Source organism: Rhamphochromis sp. 'chilingali' (genome assembly GCF_963969265.1).
Source record: "Rhamphochromis sp. 'chilingali' genome assembly, chromosome: 12".
In the NCBI taxonomy this organism is placed as follows: domain Eukaryota; kingdom Metazoa; phylum Chordata; class Actinopteri; order Cichliformes; family Cichlidae; genus Rhamphochromis; species Rhamphochromis sp. 'chilingali'.
Genome location: NC_137939.1, coordinates 24,633,657 through 24,651,466, shown reverse-complemented (window position 1 = coordinate 24,651,466; position 17,810 = coordinate 24,633,657). Strand labels below are relative to the sequence as shown.

The 17,810-nt window shown below is 40.9% G+C and overlaps 2 protein-coding genes across 3 annotated transcripts; one reads left to right on the top strand and one right to left on the bottom strand.

Moving 5' to 3' along the window:
• The first annotated feature begins 382 nt into the window (after positions 1-382).
• wdr46 (WD repeat domain 46) lies at positions 383-13,882 on the top strand. Of its 2 annotated transcripts, none has more exons than XM_080898615.1 (14): positions 383-487; positions 743-919; positions 1,355-1,432; positions 1,522-1,634; positions 1,739-1,826; positions 2,297-2,358; positions 3,043-3,147; positions 3,236-3,386; positions 4,850-5,085; positions 6,450-6,603; positions 12,432-12,579; positions 12,814-13,004; positions 13,158-13,271; positions 13,375-13,882. In XM_080898615.1, the coding sequence occupies exons 1-14, from the start codon at positions 431-433 to the stop codon at positions 13,492-13,494; spliced, it is 1,794 nt and encodes a 597-aa protein (XP_080754741.1). In that variant the 5' UTR covers positions 383-430; the 3' UTR covers positions 13,495-13,882. The 2 variants fall into 2 exon arrangements, with proteins under 2 accessions (XP_080754741.1, XP_080754740.1); XM_080898614.1 differs by having other exon boundaries at positions 1,352-1,432.
• Positions 13,883-14,916: 1,034 nt separating this feature from the next.
• On the bottom strand, positions 14,917-17,129 carry b3galt4 (UDP-Gal:betaGlcNAc beta 1,3-galactosyltransferase, polypeptide 4). Its single transcript, XM_080898616.1, has one exon. The coding sequence runs from the start codon at positions 16,425-16,427 to the stop codon at positions 15,312-15,314; it is 1,116 nt and encodes a 371-aa protein (XP_080754742.1). The 5' UTR covers positions 16,428-17,129; the 3' UTR covers positions 14,917-15,311.
• Positions 17,130-17,810: the final 681 nt, after the last annotated feature.

Here is a 17,810-nt window from a genome sequence, read left to right as displayed (position 1 = left end):
AATTGATTGTTTCTATTAATTGTTTTTTAATTTCCTGGATATTTTGTTGTGATTATCCCTAGTGTTTTTATTAATTCATTTATTTATGTATTTTGTTACTTAGGAACTTGATGAAGGGAAACTTTTATTCCCTTTTAACCCACTAGGTGGTACCATGAGACAACATTAAAAGGCTAAGATGAATACAAGACTGAAATAAAAGATTTGAAATATGCAGGGAAAGAAAAAAGTAGAATTTTTTTTATTATCTTAATCCTGTTACAAAGAGAGAGTATCATTAAATGAACTATAAAGATTTCTTTTTTTATGCACATACTGAACCTATAAGCCGATGCAGTAACCCTTTCAGACCGAACGGTGGCGTTCATCATGTACAGATACAGTTTATTGAAGCCGTTAATGCAGAAGAAGAAAAACGTACACAACAGAGATGGCGTCACCCGGCGAGGCATCGGTGGATGAGACACACGTGGGTAAAAAGAAGAAGGTAAATATAGATAAATAATTTCTAGAAGCATATCGTCGCAGCCGTTTGAAGCTATTGGTGACTGCAGCTGAGGAACGCAGTTTTATAACTAATAAACAGTAAACGTAAGGTAGTTTTTTCTTGCTAGCGTCAAGCGGCTAATGTGAGTAGCCCCACACGGGGGCGAAGACCAGTGTAAAAAGTTTCTGGGCTTAAATAACGAAATACGTTATAGTCACTTCTTCTAACTTGCCACTGTTCGCTCCTATCTTACAGCTGCCTGCTCGATACTGGCAGGAGCTCCAGGAGGAGGAACGGAAGGATGAAAACAAAGTTAAAAGCGACGGAGAACAGAGCAAAGAGGCTCTGCAGCAGGAGGAGGACAAGACACAGAAGGCAAAGAAGCGAAAACAAGACCAAAGTCCAAGTGATGGAGAGAAAGTCAAGCCAGAGGTAAGAGTACACGAATTACTATTGACAGACAAAAATCACGCCATCATTTCTTGCTCTTGCTTAAACTGTTTTAGTGAGGTCCTGTGTTGCACTAGAATATGTTTAAGATGCAGTTTGGGGTACCCTTATTTGCACTAAACAGCCTATGCATCGCCTTTGTACTGCTATTACACTGCAAAATCTTCCAAATATCCCCCAAAAAGCAGATTATTATGTAAACAAAGGTAGCCAGGCATGCCTAATCTCCCATGATGATTCATGAGTGTTGTACTGAATCTTTTAGCAGTAATATTTAAGTTTGAAGCACCACTTACGACCAGAAGAAGATAGCATTTAATGTTTATCATGATTCAGTCTGCTTTTACATTTTAGTATAGGTAATATAGGACTGTATATTATATATTGTTCTAACTAATGTTCATATTCTTTCAGAAGTCTGATCCATTCCCAGGCCCTGCTCCTATTCCAGAAGACAGATTGCAAAAATTCAAGAGGAAAGATAAACTTAAAAAGGTAAGCATCTGAGTGGCTCTTCTTTAAAATAGTATGCTCTTTTTTTCAGCACTTGTCTTTCATCTGATTTCTCTTTCATTTTGTAATAGCCTCACCGTAAGCAGCACAAGCTGAGAGATATCATAGCTCGCTCAGAAGACGCTTCAGAAATGGCCCAGAAACAAGCAGCACGGTTTGACCTTCTCCTCCCGGAGGAGGCAGGGTAATGTCCTTTAAATGATGCTCACCTCTTTGTGTTAGATCGTACTCTGTGACAGATATCATGTGATTTCAAACCCCATGAGTGATGTTTGTCCCTGATCTCAGGTTTTTAGAAGGAGATGAAGATGAGGACACGTGTATGATCTCACAGGAGGATATTGCGGAGGCTGTGGACATAACATCTGGAGCAAAGGTACTGAGACCTTTTTATCAAATAAATGTTTCTTTGTTTGACAGGTTGTTTGTTTTAACAAATTGTACCTGAAGTGTGCACTGAAGTTGGTTAAGAAAATAATGGAAACTGATACCTGTCATACCATCATACTTATGTAGTTCATCATCAACCATTTTTGCGGGGGAGAAGATGGATTTTAAAAAGGTTTTGTGTGAATGTATAAATAACTTATTAAACAGAAAAATTTGCACAGAAATTTTGAAGCAACACAGATTATGGGCTTTTGTTTGGTTTTGCTGACAAATTCACACACTGGTGATGGCAAGCTACATTATTATTATTACTATTACTATTTAACACATTTATTTTGCAAGCAAAGGTTTGCTGGTTCAGTTCCAACCGTAGACATAAATTTGCTATGGAGTTGTCACGGGAAGAGATTCTGCAGAGTGAGTGTTGTTCATTTCTTGCTATCTTCTCCTCCTCAGTATTTTAATCTGAAACTGTCTCAGTTTGGACCGTATCGATTGGATTACAGCAAGACTGGACGGTCAGTATCATGCAATATCATGCAGCACATGCTTATCTGTGCGAAGTGTTTTGTCTCTCTCTTGTGGAGAGAGACTGATATTTAGTGATTTAAAAGGCCAATATATCAGCAGATGGTTTAACATTTAACAAATTGCTCCTTCATGTAGTGGTGGGGGTTTTTTGGGTTTGTTTTTTTTTTTTTGTAAAACACTGATTTATGTCAAGTCCACCTAAGTTGTCGATGGGCTTGGCAGGACGACTCACCGTTTCTAGAGGAAATGCTAAGTATCCTTTATAACCTTTGTAATCTTCTAAGCAGATATGAAACGTACATATTTATTTCCAACTCTGTCTTCCTGACAAAAGTAGATTTTGACATTAGGCCTTCATTATTTCTAGCTTCTTTGCTAAGTGGCACACTCACCAGTTAGTACAAGCAAAGGAAATAAACTTTTCCTTTCTTTAAGCTTTTCTGAGATTCTCTGTGCTTGAAAAAAAAACCTGTTACTAAAGGCTGAGAGTGCAAATCAACAATGTTGGAAATTAAAACAAAGACATGGAAAGAAATTAAACCACAGCTGAGGTGAACCTGCAGAACTGAATGATCATTTCCTGTTTTTACAGTAAATAGATTTATTTAGATATAAATAGAGAGACTTCATAAGTTTAGGTTTTGCAAATATTTATGTTCTCTTCACTTCAGTCACCTGCTGCTTGGTGGGAGGAGAGGCCATGTTGCTTGTATAGACTGGGCGTCGAAACAGCTGATGTGTGAGATAAATGTGATGGAGTCTGTCAATGATGTGAAGTAAGTCATCCGCCTTCATGAAAAATAAAGCAGAAATAAAACTTTGATCATCTTCTCCAGACTAAAACAAATTTCTGCCTTTGTTTAGGTGGCTTCATACCGAGGCTATGTATGCAGTGGCTCAGAAGAAGTGGCTTTATATCTACGACTCTAACGGAATAGAGCTTCACTGCATCCGAAAATTCAATGACGTCCTTCGGATGCAGTTCCTCCCCTATCACTTTTTGCTTGCCACAGCGGTGAGTTCACAGTAATCTTTTTTTCTTTCAATTTCTTGCATTTCCATTTCCACAATAATTAAAAAATTATATAATACAGTGATCCCTCGTTTATCGCGGGAGTTATGTTCTAAAAATAACCCACGATAGGTGAAATCCGCAAAGTAGCCAGCTTTATTCTTTTACAATTATTATTGATGTTTTAAGGCTGGAAAACCCCTCACTACGCACTTTATACACTTTTCTCAGACAGGCATGAACATTCTCACACTTTTCTCTCTTGTTTAAACACTCTCAAAGTTCAAACCTTCGTAGAAAAATAAGTCCAGTGTTATAGAAGGAAACCAAAGATCAAACCCTGTTTTCAGGACCAGAACATGGGAATAGAGCAGCTGCGAGAGAATTCAACATTAATGAATCAATGGTATGGAAATAGAGGAAGCAAAAAGAATGAGTTGAGTAACGTTTGACTTATCTGACTGTTTTGTTTCGCTTAATGCGCCTTATAATCCGGTGTGCTTTATAATCTGAAAAATATGGTTCTACCCTCCTTTAGCATGTCTAGAAGTCCAACTTTTTGTGCGATGGTTAGCATCTTCCTCTGCCTTCTGGGTGCTACCCCAGGTGCCTTTGACGGTGCAAAACATTTCATCGACATTGTTGTGTTTGTTGGTGAGAAAAACTTACAATCATACAGTGCAGCACTTTAGAGTCACACTGCTAGCAATGGAAGATTCATGTAAATTTGAGAAGCTATTCTGTACTGTACAGGAGACACAGCACGAGATTGATTTACGATGGTCTGCAGCCAAGCAGGATGCAGAACACAATGCGCTGTTAAAAAAAAAAAGCATGCAAAATTACACCCAAAAACATCTGCGAAACAGAGAGGCCGCGAAAGGTGAACCACGTTATGGCGAGGGACCACTGTATTTTCTTTTTATTAAGCTTTAATTTTCTCAGGTCATAGTCTTGCTGTTATTAAAGTTACTTTTTTTGCTTTTGTCAGCCGATTAATTTTTTCTGGCTTCTGGCAGTCTGTGTAACTCTAGATAAAAATAAAAGCTTTTAAAAAGCTAAATCGTGGTAAGACGATAGCCAAGTTTCAGATTGAACTTTGGTAAATGCGTACAGACTGTTTTCCTGCATACAAACAAATGTCATTTCCTAGTCAGGTTGGCCAGATTACGAAGGGAAACCAGTAATCTGCCAGTACAAAAAGCCCCCAAACCTTTTCTTATAAGAGTAAGCTGAGTAAGAGAGTAGGGCTGAAACATTGTTGCAATAATGACAACGTGTTGTACAATACAGAGGAGTAAAGATAACAGTTTTGAATGTGTTACTGTGACAGTTTAAATGTTACCATGATAAATATACACGAGTCAAAATTGTTTTGTTTAATATTTATTGTTGACAATAAATTTATAAGCAAAATTAGATGCCCTGACTATCTGTAAAACGTTTTTTTTTTCTGTCTTCTTTAGAGTGCTACCAGTTTCCTGCAGTATTTGGATGTGTCAGTGGGAAAGGAAGTGGCAGCTATCTGCACCAAGACTGGCCGACTTGACGTGATGTGTCAGAACCCTCATAATGCCATCATCCACCTAGGTCATGCCAATGGCACGGTCACCCTATGGTCACCAAACCAGAAAGAAGCCTTGGTGAAGATGCTCTGTCACCAAGGGGGCGTGCGCTCTGTCGCTGTGGATAAGACGGGCACGTAAGTCACATGAGAAGAGGAAATGTTTTGTAATGTCTGTAAAAGATACCTGGATGTTGTTTCACAATAGTCCTAGGCACTAAAAGTGACTTGCTAATACCAGGTTGGACCCCTTGTTGCCTCCAGAACAGCCTTAGCTTTTCATGACATTAATGCAACAAGATGTTGGAAACATTCCTCAGAGATTTTTGTCCGTATTGACATGATAGCATTACACAGTTGCTGCACATACACGATGTGAATCTTCCGATACCACGTTAGATAGAAATCTGGTGGTTGTCGAGTTTAATTTGAATACAGCGAACAAAATGTCATGTTCACGAAACCAGTTTGAGATGATTCATGCTTTGTGACATGGCCGAATCCTGCTGAAAGCAGCCATCAGAAGAGGGGATTTCATTGTTAGCAGCAATTCCTGGGTAGGATGTGACATTTAAATAATGCTCAGCTGGTACTAAGGTAGGATGGATCCATGCTGTCATGATGTTTTCGCCAAATTCTGGACTTGGTGTCTGAATATTGCAGAAAAAATCAAGACTCATTAGATCAGGCAGGGTTTTCCAATCTTCCACTGCCTGATTTTGGCGAGCACTTGTAAATTGTAGCCTCAGTTTCCTGTTCTTAGCGGCCAGCAGTGACACACAGCAAAGCCTGTCTGCTTCAGTGTTCGGCATGCTCTTCTGCTTACTTTCATTGTAACCAGTGGTTATTACAGTTGTTATTGGCTTTCTGTCAACTTGAAGCAGTCTGTCTGTTTTCTCTGGCATTTCCTCTGAGATCTGCCACTCACTGGGGCTCTTCTTTTTTTTGAATCATTCTCTGTAAATCCTAGAGATGGATCTACTGAGATCTGCTGGGAACATCTCAGTGGATGAGCATTTTCTGAAACAACCACGCCACATTCAAAGTCACATTAATCACATTAGGTGGCCACTGAGTATATATTTTACTTTATCTTATAAGAACTTAGTTTTTGTTGTTGTTGTTGTTGTTTTTGTGTACACTTAACAAATGAATCCTAGTTCGGATCTTTGAATCCCAAGTCAAGGGTTTGGTGGGATGATGTTGTTGATGTTCCTGACAACTCCTCTAGCCTCATTTAGTCACATGCTAACAAAAACCTTCTCTTTGAGATGTAAAAGCTTCAGCAATCACATGGGAGATGTTTATGCACATCTGGTATGTCTAAATTTTGTGTTAAATCAAAAAATCCTTGCAAAATATTTTTTGATTTATAGGGTACATTATTGCAGCGGTCAATGATTTTGCACTCAGTTTTTTGGTGAGCAGTTAATTGCATTTTTCTCTTGGTCCACCAGAAAGTAGTCTTTTCATTTAGTTTTTTTTCCTCTTTTTTTTGACAGATACATGGTGACGTCTGGCATGGATAAGAAGCTGAAGGTGTATGACGTTAGAACCTTCAAGCCCCTAAAGTCATACTTCCTTCCTGCTGGAGCTGCCTGTTTGTCACTGAGCCAGAGGGGACTGCTATCTGCAGCCACGGGGGATGTTGTTCAGGTTATCAGAGCCACACTTTGCACATTTATAATAAAAAAACATTACATGCTGCAAATGTGTCCATCAACACATGCATTTCTGTTTGAGCAGCAAAGAGACAGGGGTTTTCACAAACCGATGAAACCTGCTCCTATCTCATGCAGTACTCCAAAATCCCAACTGCACATCACTGAAGTAGATAACATGTGTCTGTTGAAGGCTGATCGGTTGATACATTGGCTGGAATAGGGGAGGGGGGACCAATGGAGTTCACCAGTAATGGGAGAAGCACACAAAAAAATCTAATATAAATAAATATAGTGTGAAAAGTGGCTGCAGAGAGGACTGTTAATTATTTTTTACAATCAGTTTGGCTTCTGCTCTTGGTTTATTATCACTTTGTTCTTCTCTAGAGCTGACTGACAGTCCAACATGAGCAAGTTTAACAGACTGGTTATACATATTTTATACATTACTTTAAATTCAATTCAAATCAAATTCAAATTTTATTTGTCACACACACACAACCATACACAGTATGACATGGGGGTGAAATGCTTGTAGCTGTACAATGTCCGACCATTAAATGACAGAAAAAAAGTTTTACAATATCAGAATCAGAATCAGAATACTTTATTGATCCCTGGGGGAAATTATTTTTTGTTACAGTGCTCCATTTTAAACCAACATTAAGACAAGACAGACAATACGCTAACTAAGAATAGTACAATATATACATTTTACAATATATACATATATACATTTTAATATATATATATTTACAGGTTACTACAAAATTTACAAATTAACTTAGGAATTTAAAGTAAAGAATGTGCAAATAGCAGAAGAGATAAAGATTATAAATTATAGGAATTATAGGAAATTTGTGGTGGTGCGTGTGGTGATGTGATGTGTGTGAGAGTCCAGTCTTATAGTGACGTGTGTGGGAGAGTCCAGTCCTACACCTGGTTCAGGGCCCGAATAGCCTGGGGGAAGAAGCTCCTCCTCATTCTCTCTGTTTTGGCCTTAAGGGAGCGGAAGCGCTTCCCAGACCTCAACAGTGAGAAGAGTCCATTGTTGGGATGGGAGAGGTCCATCATAATCTTCCTAGCTTTGGACTTACACCGCTTGGTGTAGATGGACAGCAGGTCAGGGAGCTCTGATTGAATAATGCGTTCGGCTGAGCGCACCACTCTTTGCAGATCTCGTCTGTCTTGCTTGGTGCTGTTCCCAAACCAGGTGCAGATGTTTGCCGTCAGGACGCTCTCGATGGTGCAGGAGTAGAAGTTCTTGAGCACCTTCAGTGGCAGATGGAAGTCTCTAAGTCTTCTGAGGAAGAAGAGACGCTGACGGGCTTTCTTAACCAGGGTGTTGATGTGGCAGGACCATGACAGGTCCTGAGTGATGTGGACACCCAGGTATCGGAAACTGTCCACTCTCTCCACTGGCGTGCCACTGATGATGAGGGGTTTGTAATTCCTCGCCTGCTTTGTAGTGAAGTCCACGATCAGCTCCTTAGTCTTGCTGATGTTTAGGAGGTTATTCTCCTGGCACCAGGTCTCCAGGTTCCTAATCTCCTCCAGGTAGGCCGTCTCGATGTTGTCGGAGATCAGACCCACAACAGCAGTGTCGTCAGCAAACTTGACAATGGAGGTGGTGTCTGATGTGGCTACAAAGTCATAAGTGTACAGTGAGTACAACAGGGGGCTTAAAACACAGCCCTGAGGCACTCCAGTGCTGAGTGAGATGGAGGGGGAGACTTGTTTTCCCACCCTCACTGATTGGGGTCTGTCTGTGAGGAAGTTGAGGATCCACTGACACAGTGATGAGCTGAGTCCTAGATCCGTCAACTTGGTGAAAAGCTTAGAGGGAATTATGCTTCCATCGATGATCAACATTCCAGGCGGGCTGAGTCCTCAAGCATAAACAAAATAGTAATCTTTTACAAGGGGTGCTTTTATAGGGTGAACGGCTAACATAGAGAAACACAATGCTTACATTTTCACCAACGATATATTTAGTATCAACAGAGTACCCGGAAAGAAGTCACACAGACAAATGGAGAAGATGCAAATTCCACACTCTTTGACCCCATAAGGCAAAGGATTTTCTAATTTTTTCAAAAAATAGAAGGTAAAGATTAAGAGATTTATTTTTATTGATTTATTATTATTATTATTAGCAGTGGTTTGCTGTGGGTAAACACTGGTTGAAGGTTGAAGTTGGTGTTTCAGAAAATCAAATCTAATGTTGCATTAGGGTACAGGAAGTGGCTGATATTAAAATAGTACATAAACTCGCACGTAAATGCTAGAAAAGAGGTGTTTGATGGCTATGAGAATAGGTTTTCCCAGGGTAACTGCAGAGGCAGTTCTGATGCACACTCAAGTCATTTTGTTTTATAAGTAGAACTGAAATATGACAAAACCTGCTCTGTCCAGAACATTAGAGCATCAAGGGTGACTCCTAGTAGGCTTTCAGGGGGTAAAGAGTCCTACCTATTAGCTTTTCTTTATTGTCCTTTATTTTACTTTCTTTATTTTCCATCATGCTGTTACATAATTAAAATCAAAATCCAATTTATGATCAAATAAAAGAACCATAGAAAAAGAATAAAATAACATAAATTATTGATGCATGTATCAATGTGATGGGATGTGAGCAGGGATTATACTTTCCACGTCTGCGAGTTCAATTGGGTGCCAGTATTTTAAGTTTCATCATCAAGTGATTAGTCTGGGTGCCTGTCTGTTTTGTGGAACTGCGCAGACTTGTCCACAGAGATTTGATAAATTACAATCCACCAACTACGCATCTTCCCACACGGTGGGCTTCCTTGAGCAGAGCCCCTGAATGTCTTCGCCGAGTTGGAGCTTGGCATGCTGTTGTTCGCTCTCTCGTTCCAACACAGCTGTAGGATGGAAGGGCAGAGCACGTCGTACACCCTTGTTGTCTTCCTCAGCGTCTAACGCAGAGATCTTTCTTAACTTTTGTGGTTATTGCTGTGGTTCTGGAATCTTCTCATGATGACTAGCAGGACCCCAAACAGCACGACCCTTGACCTCAACCGCTGCCTAAGCCATTAGCTGTCACCTGCCAACTGATACACTAAGACATTTATTTAATATCATTTTTATCTCTGCGTTAACACCTTCCCTCTCTGATTATTCTATACATTTTTTGACACATCTTTCATCATTATTCTACACACAGAGAAACGCTCTGGTTGAATACCTAAGCAGTCTCTGAAGATGGGCCACCACCCTGATTCCTTTTATACCTTGACCAAACTCACAAACAAAGGAAAATCCACAACTCTTACATGTTGGCCCATGTCACGGGGGGCTATAACTTCAGCCCCATCCTTAAAACCTTAAAAAAAGAGAGAATTATGACTCTGTGTTTCACTCAGCCGTTACCTCCCTTGAGCAGGGTACCTGGTTGTCCTCAACTCCACAATAGGCCCTCTGCGAGGGTGCAATTGTCATGGTCCTGGGTCGGTGACCCAGCGCTTTTAGTTATCATTTTCTAGTTTATGATGATGATGATGATTATTATTGTTTGAGTTCTGTGTGTTATATTTGGTCTGCCTTTGAGTCTGTCTCTGTCTATGGTGTCACCCCATCTGTTTGTGAATCTGTCTGTTTAGTTCAATGTCTTGTCTGGTTCCATGTGTCTGAGTTTCCTGTTTTATTGTGAAGGTTTGTGTCATATGTCAGTGTGCTCAGTTACGTTTCCCCTGTCCCGTCAGCTGTGATTTCTCCCAGGTGTGTTCCCCTTCTGTCTCTCATCCCTTGATTACTGCCGTCTGTGTATTTAAGCCCTGTGTTTCTCTGTGTCAGTGTCGCGTCGTACCCTCAACTAGCTGTGTGTTCTGCTTCTATGTTCCTAGTGTTTGGTCTCCTGCTCCAGTTTAGTGTTTCTTTCCAGTGTTTCAGTCCTTGGTTCCTCTGTTCTGACTTTTGGTTTTCTTTTGGTGAGTTTAGTTGTACGAGGTTTTTCCCAGCAATAAAGCTGCGCCTTAAGTTTCACTTCCGTGTCTGAGTTCTGCATTTTGGGTCCACCACTCCTGCTTGCCTGCCACACAGCGATTCATGACAGCAATAGATATGAAGCCCACTTGTGATAACATTCTACATGCATACAACTGGTGACAGGAGTGATCTTGCTATTACTAACATCTGCAGTACATACATCTGCAGAATTCTGCATGTAGAGATTTGTTGGGTGTTTATCCAAGTATTTATATCTCTGATGTCTGAGTGAAACCACACTTTACTAGTAAACAGTGCATCAGTCAGGATAACTCACAGCAACAAGGTCCTGGATTCAAATCCACCATCAGGCTGGGGCCTCTCTGTGTAGAGCTTGCATGTTCTCCCTGTGTCTGCGTCGGTTCCCTCAGAGCACTCGGGCTTCCCCTCACAGGAGTTGGGTAATTGGTGAATCTAAGCTGCCCATAGGTGTCAATGTGAGTTTTAATGGTTGTCTTGCTTTCTGAGTTGGCCTTGCAGCACATTCTCAACCTGTACAGGGTATTCCTCGCATCTTGCTCCATCGCACCTGAGCAGGCGCCTGTTGCCTAGGTGACCCCCTGATGTATTTACTAGCAGGTCATATATCAATTAACAGTGTTCGTTACTATTGTAAAAATAATAATAACACTTATATCACCTACAGTAATAGTTGTTGTCTTCATCATCATCATATAAATATGGATATTTATATGGAGATGAGTCATAATGATAAAGAGAAGGAAAAAATAAATAAAAGGTTGGGAAGGTATATTGGAAGAAACTGCGAAAACGATTGTGTCCGCCCTGGGCCACTGGCAGTGGAGCAATACAAAAGAAACGCGACTCAACCGCAGGCAGTGCAATGGAGCTAGACCAGCTGGTCAGCAAGCTGTTCTGAACTGTGTATAATAATAATAATAATAATAATACTAGCGATTTCCCTCAGGTTCGATGGTTGCCATGGTTACCATGGTTGCCATGGTTGGCAGCACTTAGATGTTTGGACCAGTCATACAGCACTAATTCAACACCAGACCCCATCTGAGGAAGCCAAAACTGTGTACAACACACACCAAACGAGCTCCCAGACCTTGAGGACTTGTACCTCCAATTTTAACCTGACAACAGTTTTTGGAAGCACTTTATGATAATGTTATACTGTTAAGCATTAGTATGGTGTTAGCAAGTACTTAATTTATCATTTATATAGCATTACTCCTCCTTAGTATGCCATTTTTAAATACAGATTTATCATTTGAACTATGATTTTGATTATTACTAGCAGTAATATATTAGTAGCAGTGATAGCTGTACTTGGTGTAAGAGTAACAGATGGATAAACATATGTATTAACGGAGCAGTAATGATATATAAATGATGAAGTGCTTGCTAATCCCTTACTAATACTTTACTAATGCTTAATAGTTTGACGTTATTATAAAGTGCTACCCAGTTAAAAGCATTGATCTAATAAGATCATATTTTTTCACATATCCCTGTAATCTAAACACTCAGGCTGCTCTAAATGCTCAATGTCAGAAAGGTCTTCATCACTGAGCAGATATCATTAATATGGCACATGGCTCAAGTTCTATTTTAGTTAAACTTATTGGAGCCCTTTTCTTTAAACTGCTGCAGTCAGGTGACCCATTTACCAAAATGCAGAAACACCAAGCAAGCCGCAAACCACATGCTTTAACTTTTCAGTATGAATAAGAGGCTATTGAAAAGTTCCATATGGCTTTTAGGAGTTGAACATATCTTGGTGTCTTTACTTTAATAAACAGTAGATATGACGTATTAATGTTGTATGTGGAAATGCTTTATCTGCAGGTGTACAAGGACATATGTAGCATGCCAGTGACTAAACCGTACATGGCTCATAGACTTCGGGGAACAGTGTGGGGGCTGCACTTCTGTCCCTTTGAGGATGTCCTCGGAGTTGGGCACGGAGATGGTTTCACCAGCATGCTCGTACCAGGTCACTCAATTTTGCATTACATCTGGGCATGTACCTTAACTACATTATGTAGGTTAAGGCCAAAGTGAAAATTTTAACAAAAATATAGGTGCACTAATTTGATGATTGATCCTAATGGGTTGTTACAATTACTACATTCACTGAAGTAAATTTATTTTTTTATTTTTTTGTAAATCCTGGCATACATATTACTGTTGACTAAAACTGAATGCAACGCATCATTTACTATCATAGGTGCTGGTGAGCCTAACTTTGATGGTCTGGATGCAAATCCATACCGAAGTGCGAAGCAGAGGCAGGAATGGGAGGTTAAAGCACTGATGGAGAAGATTCAGCCAGATCTTATCAGCCTTGATCCCACTGAGCTGGCACAAGTTGACCAGGCCACCTGGGAACAAAGGCATCAAGACAGGGTTGAAGTTCTGGTCAGTGTCTTAAAGCAACTGTGCATTTACAATTATTTAAGATGTATATCTGTATATTTTGATATAAGATATAGTAGGCTAAATATTATTGCCACCCATCTGAAAGCATGTTTTATCTTTTTTTTTTTTTTTTTTTTTTTTTTTTTGTCTCAGGGATTTGATCCACTTGCTAAAGAAAAGTTTGTCCCCAAGTATAAGAAAAAAGGTCGTAGTTCTGCAGGAGCCATTGAGAGGCGCAAGAAACAAGTGGCTCATGAGGAGCAGAGGGTGAGTAGTCCAAGTTAGGAAATGAAATTTAATCACATCTCACTGACTTTTATGCTGTATTTGCAGGCCATGGCTGATCTCTCTTGACTTGTTTACTCCCCAGGATGTAATCAGAAAAAGCGTGGAGGACAAAATGAAGATGGAAAAAGAAAGGAAGGAGCGAGAGCGGAAGAAGGCGGCGTTATCTACCCAGAAATCAGCTCTGGACAGATTCAAGAAATAGAAAAGAAACATGCTTTGTGCAGCTGAAAGCCCAGTGGCATTCTATGGGAGTGACCTTTGAACTTTGCATAAAGAACACGGTTTTTTTGGTTGTTTTTTTTTTTTTTGCACACATAATTCCACTGCAGGGAGCAAAACACCAACTGCTGAAACTCTGGGAATAAGGGCTTGCATTGTGACGGGCAACTAATCAATTTTGAGTGGAGCAGCGGCGGAAGCTATATTTGATGTCTGCATCCTGTTTGCATGGGCAGATGTGCTAGCTGGGATTGATTTCACCCAGAAGTTTTAACCTTGTCAGATGGTGTTCTTTCCTCTGAACTTGCTGAGCATATGTCAACTGTGTTATAATTGGGTATAACTAAATTATAAAAATAAACAACATAATGCCAAGCCTTTGAATTGAGACTATTATTTTGAAATCACGGAACTGTTATTACTGAATCCAAACCAAGCTGGAATATATTTACCATGATTACGTCTTTGGGTGGAGTAAAATTCCTTTTATCAAATTAGAACAGCAGAAATTTGATCATCTGAGGAACGTAAAGGTTTTGGTATTTTAAATATTTTATCATGTTTTAATTTGTATGTGTGCATGTGGCTGTTTTTCTAGGATTCACATTTTACGTGTTTTTTTTCTATCGATGCTTATCCTAATTTAAGTATTTCAAACTAACTAAATCATAGCAGCATGACAGACTGTCACAACTGTTTGCTACTTTGCTGTATATTTATAGAGGAGGAACAGTTTTATAGAAATGTTCAATCCTGCTCAAAACAAAACACAGACCTATTTTTCATTACTGAGTAGTTTATTGGTTGCTTTAATCTAATACATATTTTTCCTGAGTACAGTGGATCAGCGTTTCCCTTTAAACACTGTTGGTGAGAATAACAGCCTGAGGTTTTATTGACAAATGGCAGCCTCATTGAAAATGTATGTGATCCAAGCCTGACACAGTTGACCATAAAACTCACAGCATTGCAAAGCTGCCAGTCAGTGTGTAATCTTGCCAAAAGAAAGGAATCTTATAAGTAATAGTTGTCAGATGCATAAATATTCAGCTGTGCATCATATTAGTTTTATTTTCAGTTGTTTAAGAAAATAATTATCATGCATTCGGTTTCAGCTATTTAATGTAATGTGAAGCCTTCATGAACCCCCCCCCCCAAAGATCCCTGTATCTAATCGAGGTAATCCCTTCGTATTGTGTGTGAATATTGTGCCCTTGTGGCTGAATAACATCATAAATCCCTCCTTTTTAAAATAAATAAATAAAAAATACTCTAGTCATTATTGGTGATTCTAAAACTTCATTATTGCTGTGTAATAAGCCTGTGATTTTATATCGGTCCTATTTTTTTGTGAACATGCATTTAAACTATTATACTTGGCCTAGACTACAGGCCTGTGCAGGTGTTGAAAGTAGCAGCCTATAATCATTACTTAGTTATCTAAACAATGTTGTTTTAATGTGCAGTTGCTGCGTGCGTCCTTACTTTAAAGCATCAGCATGCTAAACTTTGCTCTACATCTACAGTTCGTGTCAGTGTAATAATGTGGGAGGCAGCAGACACCCCTATACTACAGCTGATCCTGACAGCCCCCTTTACTACCAGCGGATCTTCCCTTTTCAGCAAAATAAGATACATAAGTACATTGAGGTGTTTAAAAAAATAAAGCTTTCAAATTAAACAAAGTAGCATTTTCGTAGTGCACGTGTAGCTTCACAGCCTAAAGAGCACTTGTGCTGTTCACAGTATTGAAGCGAGGCACAGCCTCCAAATAAGTCCGAGTTTGCTTTCCGTTAACCCTCACAATCCTTGCTCCAATCCCAGAGCTGTGCCCAGCATCGCCCGGACTTTGCAAATCCCCAAAGAAGCACGTACATTCAACCAGGAGCAGGGAGGTGGTGAATGCACATCAGCCCAATAGTGCAGCATGTCTCTGGGTGGGATGTGGTGGATGGACACCATGGCCTGATAGCAGCAGCGTCCGTACGGCATACTTGGTCCACCGGAGAAGAGAGGGCAGTGTGAGGGGAGCACTCCAGCTGCCCGGGCACACAAGCCTACAAACACATCCTCGGGCGGAAGAGGTGTGGATAACGGTGATGCAGAGGCTGCCAGGGAAATTTTGAGCAATGCAGACCGGGACAATACATAGGCTGTGCCACTGCAATAGTCTGGAAAGACAGAAGGAGGGTAGGCTCCTGAGGGTAGGTAGTGCTTGCTGTCCGGGTCCCGGTCGGGAGCCACATGGAGATGCACCCTGCCAAGGTACAAGTCTCCTTGTTCATAGGGGTTACGGCTCTTATTCAGAAAGTGTAGGAGAGAGCTGGGATTGAACAGGACATCATCATCCACTTTGGCCATGAAGTGAGCCTGAGGGCAGAACCTCCGGGTCCAGCCCAGCATGGACAGAGTCTTAAGGGTGAGGTTGGAGTACGTGTCCAAAAAACGCCCCTGAACCAGGTCTCCCTTCTCCCGAGCCTCTTCTATCAGCAGCTTAGCCAGTCCGGGGTCAGACGCCACACCGACCATGAAGAGGGTCATGACCCGCAGACCTCTCACCTCCACCTCCCCTCCCCAAGTGTCCCTGATGGCTTGGCGAGCCCTCTGATTGGCAGGAGCCGAAGTAACCATCATGATGAGGTAAGGCTTGGCACGTTGGCACACAAGTGGGCTAGGCATGAGCAAAAATTCCTCTGGTCTGGTAGGAGGGACGCTTTGCGGTGGGATGATCCCGATGTGCGGCTCTACCACAGTGTTCATTCCCATGGAGGTGACCCATGATTCAATGAAGTCCACGAAAAGCAGAGCCGACAGGGCTGAGCACGCTATCACCGCGCATAGAAAAGGCAGAATCCCAGGCTTGTTACCCCTCTTTCCTGCCCGGGTCTTACATACCCATAATGCGCGTCCGATCATGACCAACCTCTGCTGAAGACCGCTGTGGCCGCCACAATCCCCCCTCTTAATCCTTGGCTGTCCCTCGACTTCACAGCTAGAGGTATCTCCTTGTCATTGCGTCTCTTTTTCTTTTTTTAACCTTCGGGCGTCCCCCTTCGTTCCTCTTTCGGTCTCAGTTACAGTAGGACCAGCAGTAGACTGTGTCAGTGGAAGGATGCGCCAGCTTTTAGTTTTTTTGTTGATGCTGCAGCTTGATTGGATTTTGAGAAAGTAGGGTTTGCAGCTGCGCATATGAAACGGTCGATTCCCCCCGCTACCCCAGCTCTTATGAAGCGTTTTAGATGAGATAAAGGTCGAGCTATGCGCGATAAAGACCCGTTACTCCACCCATGCTTGTTTGTCAGACTTTCCGGGGCAAAGCTGTTTCTGCTTCTTTGCTTTGAAGGTCGGCGGTTTTTAGGTCACAAAGCTACGTATTCCTTTACAGCCAGATGGCCGTACAGGCTCTGAAATGACATCCAAAGACTGTAATTCTGATCCTATTATTTAGAATCAGTCAAAGATGTGAGTCTTGGCTGCAGTCTTTTTTCAATGAAGTGGCAAAACCCCAGCGTGCGATTTACAAACTAGAAAATCCAAAGTAGTGGAAAAATATCTGAAAATGCGCTATTTTCAGATATGTATGAATTTTCCTTTGAATCAGTGTGGAGCGGCGCTGCGCTTTTCTCTTCTGCAGTCGCTCCTGTCATACGGGATGGTGCAGGGTGACACCTGGTGGTGATGCTTGGTTACGTTTCCTTCCTGTCCTTATGTGAGAGTGTATGTGTAAGCAAATTGCCTATCCCACACGCTAAAACTGCGCTTGGGGAAAAACTGAAGCAATCAAGTGGTATTTTATTTAAAGTGTAGTTCTTTTCATTACAGTTAACCACCCAGAAACGTCCTAGGTCTTAAACACCTCTATCATAATTATCATTTATAATGAATAATAAGCTTAAAGTTATCATTTATGAAATGTTAAGTTTAAACTGTTCAATACACTCTGGAGTGTATTGAATAGAGAATCACATGAATAAAAATAAACTCACTGGCACAACCGATACAAGAATTATAAACAAGCTAAAGGAAAGATAAGATGGTTAAAACAACTTAAACAGTAACAGGCTGTCCAATACCCTGCATGTATCACTGGGTAAATCCCAGGGAAATCACCACAATATGAACAGCTGGACATAGCCAATACAGATGTCTACTGGGAGCCATAATCTTCCATATAAGGAAGATACTTCCTGCATGTTTTGCTCAGGCTACATGTCTACAAGAAAGCAGTGTTGGGTTATGGGGTTTTAAGGGAGCAAGCATGCTTAACTTCAGGTGGCAGCAGGGTGACCATAAATATTC

What these genes read in the sequence shown, in the direction of transcription:
- wdr46 (XM_080898614.1), top strand. Translation starts at nt 431, where the DNA reads ATGGCGTCACCCGGCGAGGCATCGGTGGATGAGACACACGTGGGTAAA. An exon ending in ACATAACATCTGGAGCAAAG is followed by an intron (nt 1,827 to 2,296) that starts GTACTGAGACCT and finishes TCTCCTCCTCAG; the next exon opens with TATTTTAATCTGAAACTGTC. An exon ending in GATTACAGCAAGACTGGACG is followed by an intron (nt 2,359 to 3,042) that starts GTCAGTATCATG and finishes TCTTCACTTCAG; the next exon opens with TCACCTGCTGCTTGGTGGGA.
- b3galt4 (XM_080898616.1), bottom strand. Translation starts at nt 16,427, where the DNA reads ATGATCGGACGCGCATTATGGGTATGTAAGACCCGGGCAGGAAAGAGG.